This window comes from Stigmatopora argus, chromosome 4, assembly GCF_051989625.1.
Source record: "Stigmatopora argus isolate UIUO_Sarg chromosome 4, RoL_Sarg_1.0, whole genome shotgun sequence".
NCBI lineage: Eukaryota > Metazoa > Chordata > Actinopteri > Syngnathiformes > Syngnathidae > Stigmatopora > Stigmatopora argus.
In genome coordinates, this window is record NC_135390.1 from 1,113,957 (window position 1) to 1,135,798 (window position 21,842).

Here is a 21,842-nt window from a genome sequence, read left to right on the forward strand (position 1 = left end):
AGTTGATTCAGTGCTATATTTTGTATTATAATTTATGTTTAAGGCCTATATAAGTATATTGAAGGTTAATATAAGTGCATTTATATGTTTAAGGCTTGTATAAGTAACCTGCATTGGTTTGTACTGAAAAAAACATTTAATAAAATGGAGAGAATACGTACAGTATGTATACATACTACCGACGGTCGAACGATTCAAGTTGTATGCCCGTGCAACGCTCACCATTTTCTCACCCGCATCAAGCTTCTTTATTGTTGCCACTTTCGTTTCAAATGAAATGGCTTGCCTCTTCCTTGCACTACCACCCTCACTAGAAGCCTTTCGCTTTTCACCAACCATATTGAATAATGGATGCACGAGATATTTAATGATAAAATGTTCTTTGCGCACTGGAGATACGTTCACGCACTCACGCACTGCAACGAACTGGGCAGAGGAAGGTGGATGCTGGGTGAGCTCTCACAGCGCCAGGCGTCAGTATTAGCGGCGGAAAGAAGCACTACAAGAAGTAGCCGAAAGAAGCCAGGCTCACAGAACAAAGACAGTTGTAAAAACATTAAAGTAAAAAGTATAAAGTACAAAGTAAAGTAAAGAGGAATGTATTAAGAAATATTAAAATGTAATTTAAAAAAAGATAAAACACGAAAAACATAAGAATATACAGAGCTACTGTCACTGGCTTCCGCGTGACGGCACCATCTTGGGGAAAAAAAAGGAAAAACAAAAAAAAAAAACCTATGCACAGACATGTTCGTATGTACCGTTGTTCGTAACTCGAATGTTCGTAAGTAGGGGAGCGTCTGTACTGGTAAATGTAAGCCTGAGTAGAAATACGGTTACTGTTCGAATTTGTGAGATGGTCACTTATTTAAGAGTACAGTTGAGTTAAAGAAGCAAATACTTTATTGCCTACTCTTTTGCTCTGGATGAAAGTACTGACATGACTGATACTGCACAACTGGCCATCTTCATCCGTGGAGTGTACTCCGAAATATGCACGTGACAGATTAATGGACATAAAATCGATACACGAGAAAACGACTAGAAAAGACATTTTTGAAAAGGTTCAAAGTGTAACTGACATGAAACTGCCCTGGCACAAACTTATTTGACTTACAACGGATGGAGCACTGGCTATGTGCTATGAAAAAAGTTGACTAGTGGGAAAGGATGCGAGTGAAGATGCAGGAAAACTGTAGTGTTAATAGCATATCACTACATCATACACGAGGAAGCACTATGGCAAAGTCCTGAAGATGGACCATGTAATGAGCACTGTTACGCAAATTGCAAACTTAATCTGAGCTAACGGGTCAAATCACTGGTAGTTTTGGTTCTTTATGCAGGAGATAGATTCAGTGTTTGTCGACATTCCTTATACAGAGGTGCTTTGGCTAAGTCATTGAAGGCATTTCAAGTGAAGCTGCGCACCCGTGTATAACACGCACTCATATTTTGTGACTAAAAATTAGTGTAACTGGCAAATGCTGAACACGTCACCATGGCAAAACATTTATCCGCAACATATGGTACGGAAACCTGGTAAAACAAACTACCAGTATGAACACAATTCTCAAATGGAATTTACATTTTTAAATCCTTTGTCTTAAATCACCATCATAATATTTAAAAACGTTCAAATTCTGATTCACCATCATCAGATTCACCAAACAATTGATTCCATTCTTCTTGAGGGGTCCTGGTAGAACGGGCTCTCGAGACCCATTTGGTGAACAAAGACTGGTTTTACGTCTCCCATTACAATGGCTGCGGAAAGGACCTTTTCACCGGCGGAGGGCAGTTTTTTTTACTTTGCTTCAGTTTTTGGTACAATATTTTGCACGTTATACTAGAATAAATACGGTAATTTTGAACCAAGTAAGCACAACTGTGTTTCCCAGAACGCACTTTGCCGACAAACAGAGCACACTACATGGTGAGTTTGCATGGCGCTTGACTTTGAAGCACAAAAAATGAGTTTTGAGTTGCTTTGCAGCCCATTTGCTGTCAATGTTTAAACCGCACCTGTTCAGATTCAGATGGAACTGATTGAGCTATAGTGTAATGGGACACTGAAGGCAATGTACGACACTGCAGGGGCCGCACAGTTCATTCACTCCTTTCCCGCAACAATGCCCCAGCTCCGTCTTCATGTGGCTCGAACCTTGTGCATGTTTGGGAGCATATGGTACTCGGACGATTCGCCGAAAGACGTTTCGCCGACGGACGTTTCACCGACGGACGTTTCGCCGACGGACGTTTCGCCGACTGACGTTTCGCCGAAACGGGATTCGCGCGCTCGCCCCGCCCCCGGATCGTGGGTGTACATTTTTTTCAACCTCGGCCCGCGGGCCATATACGGCCCGTTATAGATAACATTCATTTAGGAATAACAAGGGCATCTATTGCCCCCCGCTGGACATATGTCTAAATACAAGTACGTACTACAATGTGCTGCCAATTTTTTATATTTTTTATTTTATCCTTGCGTTTAAAGTAGTAGCCATTTAGAGATCACGCAGAACAGTACGTGACAGAAGAAATAGAGAAAATAAAGTAGTAGTAACAGTAAGTACAGTGGTACCTCGACATACGATCGTAATCCGTTCCGAGACTGAGATCGTATGACGAGCTTCTCGTAACTCGAGCGGACGTTTCCCATTGAAATGAATGGAAAACAAATTAATTCGTTCCAACCCTCTGAAAAAACACCAAAAACAGGATATTGGATTGGAAAAAATGTTTTATTTCTTCTAATTCACCATCTATTAACAAAGTAACACAGAAATAGTGGTTTAATAGTAATAAAATGTGTTTAATCTAACTAAAATTGGGCGGATTTCGCAGACGGGAGACAGAGACGCACAGAGGAGGGGGGGTCGTTTTTTTTTTCTTTTTCACAACGCAATTGTAAACGGAACAAACAAATTTAAATTAACTTGGATTAATATATACAGACACTCAAACATACGTTTAATGTAACTTTACACAAAACTGAATTCTAATTTTTTGTAATCTTTTGTTACCTTCGTTTTCCGGGTTGGCGGTTTGCCACGCCTCCACCCTCACGTTCGCTATCGATGGGCTGTTTGCTGTTGTACTACGTATTCCCTTCAAAATATTCCGAAAATGATGCACACAAATGTCCTCACAATAGGATAACCCACGACCACTTGCCAACGAGAAATAGTCTTGTAGTACATTTTAGCGATCGCTCCGCTGCTCATAAAGACCGGCTCGCAACTCCCTCGTTGTAATGGCTCTGGTCGCAACCGCTTTGAACGGCGCCTATGAGAGAGAGTTGCGACCAGAAATATTACAAAGAGGGAATTGCGAGTCAGTGCCGCTGATGTTCTTAGGAGCAGCGAACGAGAAGTAATATAATACTCCTCGTATTAGATAAAAATAATAACAGGAAATGCAACAGCTGAGCTTACCCACGTATTGATTGTGGCTAATGAAGTTTCATTCTGAGAAAGAGTGCCATTGCCTATCGGCGTTGTGTGGACGAGTATACTTCATTACCCAGAAAGCCCTCTTTTTGCACTCGCATGCGCGTTGTGCGTTTCTTGGTCGATGCGTAGGAGAAACTCGTCTGAATTAATCGTTCAGTGCTCGTAGATATTTTTATACACGAAAGAGATGCAAAAAAGACAGTGCCATTGCCACCTGGCTTGGTCGCATCACGAAATTTTGATTGTATCTCGGGCAAATTATTCGATCGAAATTTCCGTCGTAAGACGAGAATGTCGTATGAAGAGCGGTCGTATGACGAGGTACCACTGTACTGCTGTAATGAAATTGTAAATCCCGAAATCCTACTCCAGAAAATTTACACCAGCATAGAAAACGTTGAGATTAATCTTTGAATTAAGGTTCTCAGCAAATCATTTTGAAAATATATTTCCTAAAATAATGGGAAATTATTTAAAATTAAACTAGAAGTAAAAGTGTGTTCCATGGCATTTTCAGGTATTGTTCTCTAAGCCCTCTAGTCCAGGGGTCTCAAACTCAAGTTACCTGGGGGCCGCTAGAGGCCGAGTCTGGGTGAGACCGGGCCGCATCAGGATTTCCACAAGAAAAGCGCTGATAAAACATTCCAACGTTATCAAATATCTTTATTTTTTAACAAAAAAATAATGAAATAAATTAACTTAAAGATGAATAAAAAATAAATCAATCAGTAATACAAAAATAAAATAATAATAATGAGCATACAGTAGATATACACTGGCTGGCTAAGTAGAGAAAATGAATTATTTTTAATTCCGTTTCAAATCTCTGTATTAACAGCTCTTTAACCTTTAACTTTCTGAACATGAATGGAACATTGAACATGAAATATTCTGAACACGGCTTCGCTTGCCTACTCCTTGCTGCCAGAGATCTGGCAGCGCTTCTTCTGAAATAGCTGAGTCACATTTGGCTTGAGGGATGAAGCAGTGGAGACCCTCATAGAGCTTGAAGATGCTCATCAGTAAGTCTGGACCTGTACTTGGACTTATTGAAGTTCAAGGTGGAGAAGAGCTTCTCACACAAGTATGTGCTCCCAAAAAGGCACATGGTCCGCTTGAACATTCGGGAAAGTTCAGGGAAGCTGGGAGTCAACTCTCAAAAATTGCCCAAGCTTGTCTGCTTCTCCACTCACCTCCCTGAACTTGGCTTTGAGTGCAGAGTTGCACTGCAGGTCAATGAGCTCCATTTGAAGCTCAGGAGGGGCATCTTGCACATCAAAGGAGAAGGGGGCCGCAAAAATTTGAAATGTTGCTTTGTGTGTCTTGAAGTCTGCAAATCTGTGATCAAATTCTTCCTGTAGCTTCGAAATGGCCTCAACATACTTCTCACCACTGAATGGTGTGCCTGCATCCACGAGAGCCTTGCATGCTGGGAAATGGCAAAGGTTTGTCTGAGAGAGCTGGGCTTTCCATAACACAAGTTTAGTGCAGAATGCTCTCACGTTGTCATAGGCAGCACTGACAAGTTGCCCCTGGCCTTGTAGCTTCTTGTTCAGTACATTAAGCTCATGTGTGATATCAACAAGAAAAGCCAAGTCCATGAGCCATTTGGGATCACTTAGCACAGGAACAGCAACCCCGTCTATCTCTCTCTGTTTCCCCTGCTGAGCCAACGTACCTCAGTGAAGTGGAGCACATCCCCATATTCTGACTCCATTTCCTCTAAAAAAGCACGGAACCTTCTGTGCTTTAAGCCCCTGGATCTGATTTTGTTGATGCATTTCACAACGACAGACATCACATTGTCAAACTTCAGGCATCTGCTGCAAAGGGCCTGCTGATGGATAATGCAGTGTAGAGCTATGGTCTCCTCCACACCCTCCTCTTCCAGTTTTTTTTGAACAAGTGCTACCAGTCCATTCTTCCTACCTGTCATTGATGGGGCTCCATCGGTTGTTATTCCAACAAAGCTCTTCCATGGCAAACTGGCATTCTTAATGGCATCACACAGCTGGTGAAATATTTCCTTAGCGGTGGTCTGGCCATGCATTGGAATTACTGTGAGCAACTCCTCCATTACTTCAAAATTGTCATCAACACCACGGACATATATTGCGAGCTGGGCAGTGTCTGTGATGTCTGTGGTCTCATCAAGAGCCACTGAATATACACTGAAACATTGTGCTTTCTCACACAGTTGATCATAAATGTCACTTGACAGGTGAGAAATGCGCTCTGCCACGGTGTTGGCAGAAAGGCTGATGTGGTTGAACTGACTTCTTTTCTGGACAGACAATACGTGCATTCTGTAATATGCACTTTTTGATAAATTCACCTTCTGTGAATGGCTTTCCTGCTTTAGCAATCAACTCACAAACGGCGTAGCTAGCTTCGACTGCTGCATTACTGTCTTTGGTAGCCTTCTTCAAGAAATCCTGTTGCCTCAGAAGACGTGTTTTAAGACTGGCAACCTGGTTGGCTCTCTCATCTCCCTGGTATTTTTCGTACTCGGCATGTCTCGTAGTATAATGACGTTTCAAATTGTATTCCTTGTGCACCGCAACTTTTTCAGTGCAAATGACACAAATGACAGTGATCGGCGTCACGGCTTCTCCTCCGCCCAGCTGATTGGAGGAATGAATGAGTGAGTGAGCGAGGCACTGGACAGCCCGGCCGATGTCCCGCCCTCCAGAGCCGTATACCTCACCGTGATTGGTTCATTCAGCTCCGAACACAAGTGTCATTCATATCAATCTTGCGGGCCGCACGAACATAAATCTTTCATATTAAGACAGGGCCGCAAATTATCGTCCCGAGGGCCGCAGTTGGCCCGCAAGTTTGAGACCCCTGTTCTAGTCTGTCCAAGGCACTTAGAATTTCACATAAGTCCTAGTGTTGTTTTTTCTCAGTGTCAGACGGTACACGGTCGATTGGTCGCCGGTCTTTTGGTCGCCCGGAAGCTAAGTGATAATTACCATTTAAATCGTTGCTCAAATTCCCTAAATACAAACTGCGAATTACTATTTAGTCACACTTAATGCCCTAGTAATTATTAGGCTAAAGAAAAGCTCCAAATTTCCCGGACTTTTATTGTTTTTTTGTTGGAGAACTTGTTAAGACCCTGACTGACGTAGCTTCTTAAAGGGACAACGCATGTACATACAAACTCTTATACACTCACACGTTGGCTCAGTGAAACTGCTCATGGCCTTTGTTGGCTTTTATTGATGCGTAGACCGTGTTGTTTTACCTTGTTTTGTCGCCGGTCTTTTGGTCGTCGGTCTTTTGGGCGTCGGTCTTTTGGGCGTCGGTCTTTTGGGCGCCGGTCTTTTGGGCGCCGGTCTTTTGGGCGCCGGTCTTTTAGTCGCCCGTTGTCACGGTCGGGGCGACCAAAAGACCGGCGACCAAACGACCGCACACGGTGTCAGACATCAATCCCCAGCTTTGATAAATTACATTGCGTGTCCAAATGGCTACTACTTTAAACGCAAGGATAAAATAAAACATATTAAAAATTGGCAGCACATTGTAGTACGTACTTGTATTTAGAAATATGTCCAGCGGAGGTCAGTACATGCCCTTATTATTCCTAAATGAATGTTAGTTGTAACGGGCCGCATATGAAAAACATGTACACACACGATCCGGGGGCGGGGCGAGCGCGCGAACCTGTTTCGGCGAAACGTCCGTTCGGCGAACTGTCCGTCGGCCAAACGTCCATCGGTGAAACGTCTTTCGACGAATCGCCCGGTCACGGGAGCATATATCTCTGTAAGAAACTATTCTCAGTGATGAAGATCAACAAAATGGCACACATAGGTCGTTTCACTGATGAGCACCTGCAGTCCATCCTCAGAATCTCCACAACACAGGACTTCACACCAAACATAAAACAACTTGTTTCCAAAACAAGATGCCATGTGTCCGGCTGCGATCAGAGCATATGATCAGATGAGAGTCAGACAAGCAAAGAAAACTGAATAATTTGAATTGTTATTGCTAAAAAGCACACTATGTAAATTCCAGGTTTAATAGCATGTTCATATTTGTAACTTGTATAATTTTGACAAGAGATATTTTTAAGGAGAGCAAAATCTTTTGGGATATTTAAGTTTATTTTTTTATATACATTCACATAGGAGCAAAGGAATTTGAATGTTATTTTAATATTAAGTTGTTTAATTTAAGTTCTGAGTTGTATAAATTAACAAGATATTTTTATGGAGAGCAAAATATTACATAAGTTGTTTAAGGTTTAAGTTTGTTTCAGAATAATATTCCTGTCCGTTTTTATTCATATTTATGTTCCAAAAACATTTAGTTTTACTGTGTTCAATAAATGTTTATCCTGTTTGGCCCGCGACTTTAAGGGTGTTTCGAACTTTGGCCCCGTGTTATAGATTAAGCCCGACTGCTTGTTGTTCTCTGTTGTTTTGCTATGTCTTCTTAAAAATAACAATCGAAGTTCTAAAAGTCTTGATTATTACTGTAGGGGTTATACTCTCACACAGGTCGCATTTTTTTTCCCATCATGTTAGATTCCAGGAATATTGACAAACTCAAGATTCAGGATCGTGGCTGATGCCTATGGCCTCTCAAGTACAAGTTCCTTTGCAGGAATTATCTGTGGTTTCCCTCAGCCAGTCTGAGATGTACTTTTATACGACAAACACATGGCATTTCAAGTATCCCTGGCGAAACTGTATGGTAGAATTTCTCCAAAATTATGTTGATTGGGCATTACTTTGACCCACTACATTTTTTTTATTCCAACCTGTTGCAAAATAAAGTCTTGACTACTCTTTTTGACTCCAGTTCTTCTTGCCGAAATCCTAACCTTTTTGATGTCATTGGTGTCAACCACGCTGAGGGCAATTTTTATCACACAATTTCGATAGCTAATTATCTGTTTGTTTTTAGTGTTTTTAATACCTTTTAACAGGATTTGTGTATTTAATTAGTTTGGGAAAAATGGTGACAGTGGGACTAGGTAATAATAGCTTTGGTACTGTGTTCAGATACTAAGTCCTGTTGGAAAATCAAATGTGCATTTTCATAAAGCTGGTCAGTAGCAGGAAAGAGAAAGCAGTGCACTACAACTTTGTGGTAGACTGGTGCGTTCATTACTACTGCCCAAAGTAAAAACTGGACTGACACCAGCAGATGACAAGGCACCCCAAATTGTCACTGACTGCGTGGGAGGTGACCTGAACTAGAGCTGGGCGATAAAACAATAACGATAATTATCGTGAAATAATTTTCAACGAAGGATGATAAGAAAATGTGTTTTTAGCTTGGCTAACATGGAGCATGAACGCAAATAGACAATAACACAGCCAAAATTAGCGATTATGAGATGCAGGACAACACAGAGCCTATCCACGAACAGATCATAGTGAATTCTCCCTGGCGTTTTCTTTTTAATGCCTCGTAAATACCTGTGCACAAAGAGCATCCTTATTGAAAATGTCGTAACCCACTGTCCTAACCCTAACCTTGAGGACAGCCTCTAATATTTTTCTTACTCAATAGCAAGGTGTCTCCCCATTTTATGTTAATGTTGTGAAAATGTTTCTAAAACTTATCTTTACTTAAACGGGGTTAAGTTAATCCAACTGTTTTATTTTATTTTTTTGTAAATGGCCACATGTGAGGAAAATGTAAATTTTCTTTTTGTGAGGCTGAAAATAGTCTGCTTGCCAAATGTGATGTCTTCAGTTGACTATCTTATTTATTTCATATTGCACAGCAACTTTTAGTTTGAAGGCAATTTTATAAAAATAGACACCTGTCAAAATTTCTGCAGGTTTAATTTTTTTCATGATGTAAGAAGGGAGTTGTCCTATCTTTATTGCACAAGAGAACAACAAAAATACTTTAAATCATATTTCATATTCTCTTATAAAGTAAGGTAATATGTAATATTTCATATTTGATTAAGGAAGAAAGTAATTTATTCACTTATTCACAGAAGTTTCAAATTTAAAACAAAAAAAAGATGTGATTGATAGTTCTCGTGATAAATTCCGTTATGGACTGATTTTTTGTTTTGTTTATCGTGATAACAAGTTTTGTCATATCACCCAGTTCTCCTCCTAAGCACATTGCGCTATCTAAGCAAAAACTATGATTGGGAATTTTAATGCCGGATGAGGCACGGGTGTTACAATTTCTTGGGTTGAAGTCATTGTAATCTGAGGAATTCCTTTACACAAGTTTAAATGATTGAATTTAATTATTAATGAGTCATCACCTTATCGTGGTGGTGGGGTTTGTGAGCCCCAGTGATCCTTGGTGCTATGTTGTCTGGGGCGTTGTGCCTCTGGTAGGGTTACCCATGGCAAACAGGTCTGACTGAGGTAACTTGTTTGTTCGTATGCACAAAACAGCAGTTCAGGGTACCCACCTTTTTGGTGTCCTTGGAAGGGGTGCTGGAGAGTGCTTCTTTGGGGGACTCCCTCGTTCTGCTGGGGGACTTCAATGCTCACGCGGGCTATGACAGTAAGACCTGGAGGGGAGTGAAGAATGGCCCCCATGATCGGAACCCGAGTGGTGTTCTATTGTTGGATTTCTGCGCTTGTCATGGATTGACAATAATGAACACCATGTTCAAGCATAAGGGTGTCCATATGTGCACCAGGACACTCTAGGCCGCAGTTCGTTGATCGACTTTGGTCGTGTCATCGAACCCACGGCCGCATGTCTTGGACACTCTGGTAAAGTGAGGGGCGGAGCTGTCAACTGATCACCACCTAGTGATGAGTTGGCTCCGATGGTGGGGACAGATGCCCGTGTGGCCCGGGAGACCCAAACGTTTTGTGAGGGTCTGCTGGGAACGCCTGGCAGAGTCCCTTGTCAGAAGGAGTTTCAATTCCCACCTCCGACAGAGTTTCTCTCTGGCGGGGAACATTGAGTCCGAGTGGACCATGTTCCGCGCTTCTATTGCTGAGGTGGCAGACCAGAGCTGCGGCCGTGAGGTGGTCGGTGCCTGTCTTTGCAGCAATCCCAGAACGCGCTGGTGGACAATGGCAGTAAGGGATGACGTCAGGCTTAAAAAGGAGCCTTATCTGGCCCATGGGACTCCGGAGGCAGCTGACGGGTACCGAGTGGCAAAGCGCCACGCGGCTCTGGTCCTCTCTGAGGCAAAAACTCTGGCATGGGAGGAGTTCGGTGAGGCCATGGCAAAGCGGAGGGAAGCAGTGCACCATCAACACGGTGTATAGTGGGGATGGGGCGCTGCTGACCTTGACTTGGGATTTTGTGAATCGGTGAGTCGAATACTTTGAAGAAGACCTCAATTCCACTGACACACCTTCCCATAAGGAAGCACTGCTGGGGACTCTGGGGCGGACTCTCTTATCTCTGGGGTTGAAGTCACCGAGGTAGTTAAAAAGCTCCTTGGTGGCAAGGCCCCTAGGGTGTAAGAGATCTGCCCGGAGTTTCTAAAGCCTCTTGATGTTGTGGGGCTGTCTCGGTTGACATGCCTCTGCAACATTGCATGGCCATTGGAGACACTGCCTCTGGATTGGCAGACCGGGGTGGTGGTTCGCTTTTTTAAAAAGAGGGACTTGAGGGTGTGTTCCAATTATCGGGGAATCACACGAATCCTCCCCGAGAAGGTCTATTCAGGGATACTGGAGAAGAGGGTCCGTCGGGAGGTCGAATCTCTGATTCAGGAGGAGCAGTGTGGTCTTCGTCCTAGCCACGTAACAGTGGATTAGCTCTATACTCTCAGCAGGGTCCTCAGGGGAGGCATAGGAGTTTGCCCCACCAGTCTACATGTGCTTTGTAGACTTGGAGATGGCGTTCGACTTTGTCCCCCCGGGAGTCTTGTGGGGGGTATTCCGGGAGTATGGGGTTCCGTAACACCTGTTACGCGGGGTCCGGTCTCTATGACCGGTGTCGGAGTCTGGTCCGCGTAGCCGGCAGGAAGTCGGATCCGTTTCCAGTGGGGGTTGAACTCCGCCAAGGCTGCCCTATGTCACCGATTCTGTTCATCACTTTTATGGACAGAATATCTAGGCATAGCCGTGGCATTGAGGGGTCCGGTTTGGTGGCCTCAGTATTGCATCCCTGCTTTTTGCAGATGTGGTTCTGTTGCCGTGATCTCTAACTCTCGCTGGAACGATTCGCAACCGAGTGTGAAGCAGTTGGGATGAGAATCAGCACCTCCAAATCTGAGACCATGGCCCTCAGTCGAAAAACGGTGGCATGCCCTCTCCGAGTCAGGGATCAGGTCCTTCCCCAAGTGGAGGAGTTTAAGTACCTTGGGGTCTTGTTCACGAGTGAGGGAAGAAACTTGAGATCGACCGGCGAATCGGTGCAGCGTCTGAGGTGATGCGGACTCTGCACCGTTCTGTTGTGGTGAAGAAGGAGCTCAGCCAAAAGGCAAGGCTCTCTGTTTACCGGCTGATCTACGTTCCTACCCTCATCTATGGTCACGAGCTGTGGGTCGTGGCTGAAAGAACGAGATCCCGGATACAAGCGACTTAAATGTTTCCTCCGCAGGATGTCCGGACTCCTAGAGATAAGAAGCTCGGTCATCCGGGAGAAGCTTGGAGTAGAGCCGCTGCTACTCCCGTTCAAGAGGAGCCAGATGAGTTGGCTCGGGCATCTGATCAGCATGCCCCTAGAGGCCTCCCCCGGCAGGTGTTTCGGGCACGTCCCACCGGGAGGAGGCCACGGGGCCAACCTCGGACTCGCTGGGGAGACTTCGTCTCCCGACTGGCCCGGGAACGCCTTGGCATACTCCCAGAAGAGCTGGATGAAGGGGCTGGGGAGAGGGTCTGGGCCTCCCTGCTGAATCTGCAGCCCCCGCCACCCGACTTTGGATAAAGCAGGAGATGAGATGGAGTTATTAAAGTATTGACTTTTTCACAATATTGTAATGAGTAAAGCAATAACTGTCGTATTCAAAATTACAAAGTTGATTAATTCTGAAACCATTTCGGGATTGAGAACCTCAACATGTGATATAATATTAATATGCTGTTTTGTTAATTCTTTAGGGCTGATGAGTGGGTGTTGAAGGGAATCTCAGGCTACATCTTTGGCCTGTATCTTAAGAAGACATTTGGGGTGAATGAGTATCGACACTGGATAAAAGAGGTATATGTATGTTTTAAATTATGTTCTTTTCTCTTTTATTTGTCCATTTAATTTTCAAACCCGGGACACATTCCCTAATATATTTGGCTATCTCAGCAATCTGATGTTATGTACATTTTACTGTGTGTCTTGGAATAACAATTTGCTACTTGGTGCATACGTAAGATGCACCAAATGAACATTTGTGATGGAAACTAATTTTGTTAAAAAATCTAAAATTTGTAAGTGTCAACTTCCTTGTTTGTCAGTGCCAGGTTTTAATGAAAATGTTAATCAAACACACAGACAGACCATTTGAGGGACTGTTTAAAATCTTTCAAACTTCTATCATCCCTTCCCACTTTGCGGCTTCAGTCTATCGCAGTATTTTACATGAGTATCCCTAGTGAAAAAATGTTCATAAAAATTTCTAAGTTTGCGCCAAAACTTGTAACCGCTTTAGCTTTGGCCCGAAGAAGTACAGCCGAAATAACGAGGGAAAAGACCATGTAGGGAGTGCAGAATTATTAGGCAAGTTGTATTTTTGAGGATTTATTTTATTGTTGAAAAACAACAATGTTTTAATGAACCCAAAAGTCTCATTAATATCAAGGCTGAATATTGTGGGTATTTTGAGTGGGGCTTTTTTAGTTTTCGCTATTTTACGAGGATTTCTGTGTGACTAATTATTCATTCATTTATTCATCTTGGTCACCAGTCAGACCATCTGCAATAACAATTGTACCGCGATCAGCAGGAATTGACAGCCATGCCTGCCCGCATTCAAGTCAGGCGAGTGAACCTCATGAGGCGGCCCTGTTGACTATTACTGCGGATAATTATAATGCAACTTAACAAAAAAAAATCCAGTTGTGTATTCTCTCGCAGGCGCTTGACTGCAACATATGTCATTTTTCTGGCTCATAATAAAATGGATGCAAAAACTCCCTTTAGCGTCTATCACTGAGTCTGAGCGGTAAAATGTCACTGCAAGGCTTTTGAGATTTGAAATCTTAACTTATCTAGCAAATACAGTAATCCCTCGAATATCACGGTTAATGTAGATCAGACCTGGCCGCGATAAACGAAAAACAGCGAAGTAGGATCGCCCCCATTATTACTACGTTTTTGTAGTTTTTGCGCCTATACCGAAATGCAAGTACACAAGTACAAGAATCAAAAAGTGTATATTTATTAAATATTACAGCTACAAGCATATTAAAATAAAAATGCATTAATTTCTAAATATAATGTATATTTATTAAAATGTAAATACTTTAAATACTGTACACAGTGAAAATAGTTCCTTTCCGCTTGATATAAATCCAAAAAAAATGGTTAATGGGTGTTTTATCCAAGTCATGTTTCTTCTTGTGGCCATGGGTCCATTGTCCGCGATATTCGAGGGATTACTGTACTCGCCTAACAAAACGTGGGATGGAAAGATGTCAGGTAACAAAACGACCAAAAAACATTGCCTTTTCCAGCAGGGGCTGGCATGCGCCACCAGATCGCCGGCCGAGAATTTAAAGTTCCACTTCGCTCCTCCACGCCGTCTAACCGTCAATTAGCCACCCAGAGAGCTCTATTTTTGGATGAGTGCAATGACGTCAGCCCATTGCCCGGACTTAAATGGAATCTCAACTTTCATGTTGCTCCTCTGCGCCGTCCAGCCATCTTAGACCCCAAAAGGGCTCTATTTTCGGACAAGGCTGATGGCGTCTGCCGTAACATCGCTCGGAGCTTGCACTTTGAAACATTTCTGGGAAATTCCACAGCTTGCTCTGTGATCAAGAGGCTCTTGGAGTCTGTCTAGCGAGCTCTATTTTCAGTTTAGGACCATGGCGTCCGCCGTAACGTCGTCCGGAGATAGTATTTCCCAAAAAATAAATCCACCTTCACCGAGTCTCTCTGCCGCCCAGCTAGCTCTATTTTAGAATAAGCGCCACAGCGTCTGCTGTAAGGTCGCCCACGGGCCTCGCATTTCTGATTTAAAATCCACCCTCATACCCGGCTCCCGGTCGCTCAGAAAGCTATTTTTTGCATAAAAATCTTAACCACCGCCTGCTGCCCACCCTTTTTTTCTCAGTGCTGAGTTGAGTGACAGTCCCCTGTCTTCCGCCATTTTCTTAGTGGCAAGCAGAAGACAGGGAAGTGTCTTCCGCTTATGAGTTTTAGCGTGAATTTTGACATGTTTTTTTTAAATACTTAATATAAAAAAAAAAACCAATGTTCATTCCGCAAAGTGGTGAAGAATCACAATACATGTTTATTTGATCGCAGGAGCTTGACAAGATTGTGGAATATGAACTGAAGATGGGAGGCGTTCTTTTACACCCAACATTTAGTGGAAGCAAAGAAAAGGACAAGTAACACATTTAATTTGATTTCAATCACTGGATTTCCTCGACTGATGCAACGATAATTAAACTCTTCCTCTTTTTGCAGCCCAATCCCCCACCTTCACTTCTCCCTCAAACATCCACACACATTGTCGTGGGAGTACTACAAAATCTTCCAATGTAAGGCTCATCTTGTTATGAGACTTATTGAAAACAGGATCAGCATGGAGTTTATGTTGCAGGTAAGGTTTTTTTTTGTGATTCATGACTTAACCAATCCCATGCCTTACACCTTTGGGGGATTTGGGAATGTAAACAATAGGGCATCACACAACCCATACAACGTGAGAGGATGTTAAAGCTCCCAAAGATCTTAAATAATATGTCAAATGTGACAAAAAAGAAACTTAAACAAATATGTAGCCCATTAACATCAGATCAGGACCAGGATGAAACTAAAGTGATAATGTACCTTGTTCAGGGGAAAACTATGAAGAAGCCACTAATTTTATACTGCACATGCACTGCTAGGTAATACATCTGGCCTTGACCTATATTCATTCATTCATTTTCATGACCACTTATCCTCATAAGGGTCACAGGCGTCAGTGCGTTGGCATTTATGCTGTAATGTTGGGAAGGGAAAGCATCTTCTTTTCCTCTCTGTGTTTTAGGTTTTCAACAAGCTTTTGAGCCTGGCCAGCACAGCCTCGTCGCAGAGATATCAGAGTCACATGTGGAGCCAGATGCTTCTCTCGACTCATGCCTTCTTGAAATCCATCTCGAATGTCTCTGGCAAAGATATTTCCCCTCTTATCAAGCAATGGGTGTATCCTTTTTTGCCGGTTTTAGACTCCTGTTCTTTAGCCCAAATATGTTTCTATTATTTGCCTTAAATTTGAGTACACTTGCTAATAATAATTGTAATAGTTGATTTGTCTTAACTAGTTCATAACCAGAGATCAAAGTGCTGTTGTAAAATTCTATGGCAGCTTTGCATTCAACAGAAAGAGGAATGTTTTGGAGTTGGAGATCCGCCAAGATTACACGTCATCTGGAACTCAGAAATATGTTGTAAATATTTCAATTATAGTATATATTTCAAGAGTCAAGAATGAGGACATTAATGTATTTGTCATTTATTATGTAAGGTCATCACAACAATAGGACAATATGCAGGCTAACACAAAATAAAATCCTGGTAATTTTAATTACATAAAGTAATCCCTCGAATATCGTGGATAATGTAGACCAGACATGGTCGCGATAATCGAAAAACCGTGAAGTAGGATCACCCCTTTTATTAGTACCATACTACGTTTTCGTGCCTATATAACAATACAAGTACAATTATCAAGAAGTGTATTTATTAAATATTACAGTTGTATTTATATGAAAAGACTGTAATGTATTAATATCTAAAAACAGTAATACCTTGAGATACGTGCCTAATGCTTTCCAGGACCAAGCTGTTATGTCGATTTACTCGTATCTGAAATCAACTTTTCCCATAGAAATGAACAAATACAAATTAATTTGTTCCCACCCTCTGAAAAAACACCAAAAATATTACAATGGAAAAAACATTTTTATTGGTTCTAATTCACCATCTACTAACAGTAACAAATAACTATCTGGTGGTTATGATGTTCAATACTGAAATAAGACATTACTCAGTACAAAGCGGAGTGCGTGTAGGTTAGAGAGAGAGAGAGGCATGGAAAGAGAGGGACTGGTATGGAGACAGACAATGCGATCGTAACATAACCTAAACATAAATTTAACTTAAATGAACTTAGATTACGAGACAGACACTTAAAAAATAAGTTTTAATCTTACCTTACACTAAACTTAATTATGATTTTTTTTTTTACTTTTCTTCTAGCTTGGCTCTTTTCGCTTGGCTTCCACCTTCACTTTTAGCTGGAGTTTTTAAAATATTACGAAAATGACGCACACAAATGTCCTCACAATACGATAACGCACGACCACTAGCCAACTTGTCCGGGTGCTCCTCTTGGATTGGCAAGCCAGCTTTGTCACACGGACTTCACTCATCGTTATCGAATATTTCGTGCTTAATATCGAACGTCATCATACGTCTTTTCTTCTTCACATTACCCTTAACTGCAGCTGCTTGCTTTGGACCCATTGTTTTTCCCTTAATCCTGCACTGACTAACGCAAAAAACACGGAAAAAATGCAACGCTCTGCCCAGTGTTCTTAGATATCTTTACACAAGGGAGATTCGGAGAGAAAGACGGTACGCTGTTCTCCTCTTGCGTTTTGGCCACCAGTCTTGTATGCTCATATCTCAAAATTTGCTCAGAAATTTACTTGTATCTCAAGTTTCTCATATGTTGGGGCACTCGACTCTTACCGTATTTTCCGCACTAAAAGGCGCACCTAAAAGCTTTCATTTTTTTCAAAACCTGACCTGTGCGCCTTATAATCCGGTGCGCCTTATATATGAATTAATATTGACCCGCAACATTCTCGCAACTACGGTAAGGAGCCCCGACTCTATTTCCGGTTCGCAGTGAATGCTGGGATTTACAGTTCTTTTCTCAACCGAATACGGCGGCCGTTATTTACTAGGGTGGATTTACAAAAGAACTCCTGCCGCTAGATGTTGGCGTCAACAGAGCAATCAAAGCTAGACTGATAACTGATAGACTGAAGGCGAGCATACGTTCACCAAGGCCAGGAGACAGCACCGGGCGACATACGCCACTATCTGCCAGTGGATCGTGAATGCCTGGGCTGATGTATCACTTTCAACATTGGTTAGAGCTTTTAGAAAGGCAGGAATTGTCACTCAGCTGCTAGACAACCAAAGTGATTCGGACTTGATTAATGACAACCTTGATGAGACGGAGCCTGGCGTTTTGGATGCCGCATTCGCCCACCTGTTCAATTTGGACACTGAAGATGAAGAATTCAACGGATTCCTAGATGAGGAACGAACTGATGAAGTGAGCTTTAAGTGTTTCTTTTGTGTGTTTACAAGGTTGGTCATATTGTGAATATGGACGCCAACAGTTGAATGTTACAGTGCCTTATTTTGTACGTGAGAACACGCATGGTTCACCCGCGTGAACAATATTAAGTTCTTATTTGAGTTATTAATGTTATTGTTATTGCTTTACGCTATTACGACTGTTGCTATGTTGTGATTGCACTACCGTGTAACAGCATCAGAATGTTTTTACATCTTTGCTGAATGGAGAAGTTCGCCTCCCCTGTGATATAAATGTTGCACTAATTATACCTGTTATACCTTGCTGCTGTTAAAAGATAACTACTAGTACTTTACCTCGGAAAAAAATAATAAAACAGTTATTTATTCATTTTGAGAGTGAATGGAGTTGTCAGAAAGCTGATTTGTAATCTGTTAATAAAGATTGACTGACCTATCTGGCTGTTTTGTTGACATTCCATTTAGCACAGCACATAACAGATGCATAACGTAACCGCATACGAGTGCCCTGACATACAAGTAAAATTCCCCGCAAATATTTACCTTGAGATACGAGACAAATTTTGAGATACGAGCATTCAAGACAGCCAGGTGGCCAGGCCGTTAGAGGCTGCTTATGATTTTTGCGCACTGTTTTTCTCGACTAAGCGTTGCATTTTTTCTGTGTTTTTTTGCATTAGTCAGTGCAGAATTCAGGGAGACACGATGGATCCTAAGTGAGCCGGTGCAATGAAGGGTAGTGCAAAGAAAAGGCGTATGATGACAATCGATATTAAGCACGAAATAATCGAAAAACATGTAATGTACGCGTGACTGGGTTGGCTCGCCAATACGTATGGAGAAGCAGGAAGTTCGCTTCGAAAGCTCCGGTGGGGTACATTAACCTTGCCTTAGTTATTGCACAAAAACGTTTCAATTTAGTGTAATGTAAGATTAAAACTGCTTTGAAATTGTATAGGAATTTAAGTTCATTTAAGTTAAATTTAAAATTAATGTTACGTTATGAGCGCATCCGTCAAGTCTCTCTCTCTCCCATCTGGGAACTCCACCTTGTAATGAATAATGGCTCATTTTATTATTAAACATCATAACCCCTCTTACTCTGTTAGTAGATGGTGAATTACAGCCAATAAAAATGTTTTTCCATTGTAATATCCTGTTTTTTGTGTTTATTTCAGAGGGTGAGAACGAATTAATTTGTATTTACCCTATTTAATTGCATATAAGCCGCTTTTGTCGGAATAAAATGATGACTGAATCGAGGGTATGGCTTATATGCCCATAAAAATATGACATGCACGAAACCTCAAGTTCAGCATGATGACGTCATGACAAAATGGCGCCGTGACGCCATGACACACTGGCGCCGTGACGTCATGACGCAAGACAATGCAGCCAATCAAAAATAAAGAAAAGGTAAAACGCTGAACAAAATGTATTTTGACGTCTATGAATATAATTCAAGGAAAAAATAAATCATACCGTGCATAAAACGAGAAAAATCTCACTTTCCCGCCACTGCCTGCTCGGGGCACGGCCATCTGACCGTAGTTAAACGTGCTCAGACTGGCCAGACATGAGTACACTTGTGTCTGCTATTGCTCGCGCTGGGCGCCACCATCTTACCGTAGGTAAACATGCTGTGACCGTAGCGTTTACCATGTCAGTACATCACAATAGTTGAGGCTGATCGAGGCTTGTATCACAATGTATGACTGTATAGGTAACACCTGAACATTTGGAACCACATGCAATTTTGGTCAGGTCGTCTCTTAAATAATTTCACTAAGTTGCTCCAGATTTCTAAAAATATTTAGGGGTCTGAAAAATGTTCTTTTGTTGTTTCATAAGTAGATCACCACACAAAAACTGAATCGGTTTTGAAAGAGTTATTGGCTATATGTGAACATGACCATGAAAACAACAATCATCAAAATGCACTAAAATGTTTGGAAATATGGGCTATATTGACTGCTTGAATGTCTGTCCATGAATGAGTTATTAAAATATCATTTCTCAAAATGCTCCTAAGAAGAATTATAAGCATATCGCATTTCTCGCAATAGTGAAATTTAGTTTTAGAACCATAATATCTGCTTCCACCTTAACATAGCGCTTGGATTTGATTAACATGACAACCACTGGTCTGAAATTATCTGAAAATTTACAATTGTGTCTTTTATTGACTCCTACCTACAGTAAAGTGTCTTCTCAAATGTTTTGTTATATTTCCTAGGGTCCCATCAAGGTGACTGTGCAGGAACTCGATGGGTCTTTCAACCATACCTTGCAGATAGAGGAGAATAGCCTCAAACATGATATCCCATGTCACTCTAAGAGTCGAAGGTGCATTAAAATCTCCATTATTACAAAACAAATTTCAAATGTATTTGTTAATAATCATTTTTTTATTTTAAATATTAAACATTGTTTTTTGTAAACCATGGCATGATAATATAGCAGCACGCTGAGACAAGATATTTTACAACTACAGAGGGATCATGGTCCTCAGCCTCTTAGGTCTAGTCATGGGTATTAGAGAGATCGGTCTGTTAACAGGTTGAATGGCAGATACAGGATGAACAGTGTGTTTTTTTAATCCTCCTGGCATTTTAACGGAATACCAGCTCTACCAACCAGTCTACTACCTCAACCAAATATATTTAATCACCAGTCATGGGTGAGCACTCACGCCAACATTTTATTCTGTAGAACAAACTCGGGTCATAAACAAAACAATAAGGATTTTTTTAACTATGGCATTCAGAAATGCTAAAAGAAATGAGTCAAAATCATTGTGGTAGTTTGTAATTGTTACTTTTATAGACCAAGCGAAGGGAGAAAATATGCAATTACTGGATTCTGAGGGGAAAATAGATTTATGGTAGTAGGAAGCAGCGCGCTCTGCTCTTTCAGCTTCAGGAGGAAGAACCCAAACATAATTGAACGCGCTCGTCCTATATAGCCATATACAAGCAGGGTGCCACTGCAATCCTATGTCCTTATTTGACGCACTGCTTTCCTGAGATGTTTACAAGATTTGCGGGGGCTTACATAAGGGAGTTATAGGAGTCCATTTTAGAGCATTAGACATCGCTTATATTATTCTGCACAACGGATTCATTTGGGCCTAATTCCATAATACAGTCAGTCATACCTCTAGGTGCGAAATTTCCAGGTTACAAAAGCTTTTTATGTGCAAATGAGTGCCTCGACATAAGAAAAATATCCAAGTTACGAAAACCCCCAAAAAGAACATGTATTCCTTATCCATACCTGTCAACCTCTGCCGATAACTGCCCTTATAAATGATTATTGATTCCCCTTACAAACCCCCCAAAAACCTTACAAACACCGTACGACTCGTACGACTCGTACGGTGTTTGTAAGGTTTTTGGGGGGTTTGTAAGGGGAATCAATAATCATTTATAAGGGCGGTTATCGGCAGAGGTTGACAGGTATGCTTATCCGTTATTTTATTTTGAAAATATTGTCGCGGATGCATTGATTCTCGCTTTAGAAGCTCATTCCACCGTATACCGGGCTCTCATTGGCTATCTCACAACAACCGTCCATTTTCTTTAACCCATTGTCTGCTTAAACTTATTTATGCTTATTTAAGCTGTGGCCGAGTGCCTCGACCTGAACCGCAGCCTTCGGTGGGCAAAATTGTGTCGCGCGGGCAGGCGATGGGCTGTGTTGCCAGTAATAAGGACGTTGACGAGTTAGTTGGTCGATGTGCACCAAAACGGACGCATGACTAAAGGAATCTGCACTAGGTAAAACGCTTGGTGTAAAGAAATCAACTGTGGGAGCAATTATTAGAAAATGGAAGACATACAAGACCACTGATAATTTCCCTCGATCTGGGGGTCCATGCAAGATCTCACCCCGTGGCGTCAAGATGATAACAAGAACGGTGAGCAAAAATCCCAGAACCACACGGGGGGACCCAGTGAATGACCTACAGAGAGCTGG

At 41.9% G+C, this 21,842-nt stretch overlaps 1 protein-coding gene across 8 annotated transcripts in view; it reads left to right on the forward strand.

The window, feature by feature from the left end:
* taf2 (TAF2 RNA polymerase II, TATA box binding protein (TBP)-associated factor) overlaps positions 1–21,842 on the forward strand; it is a 204,984-nt gene that overhangs the window by 40,602 nt on the left and 142,540 nt on the right. For all 8 annotated transcript variants that reach the window (XM_077599563.1, XM_077599565.1, XM_077599564.1 and 5 more), the window contains 6 exons: positions 12,464–12,563; positions 14,826–14,911; positions 14,991–15,126; positions 15,559–15,713; positions 15,844–15,958; positions 20,101–20,210. In XM_077599563.1, coding sequence (XP_077455689.1) covers positions 12,464–12,563; positions 14,826–14,911; positions 14,991–15,126; positions 15,559–15,713; positions 15,844–15,958; positions 20,101–20,210 — 702 coding nt within the window. The remainder of the gene's footprint in view (positions 1–12,463; positions 12,564–14,825; positions 14,912–14,990; positions 15,127–15,558; positions 15,714–15,843; positions 15,959–20,100; positions 20,211–21,842) is intronic.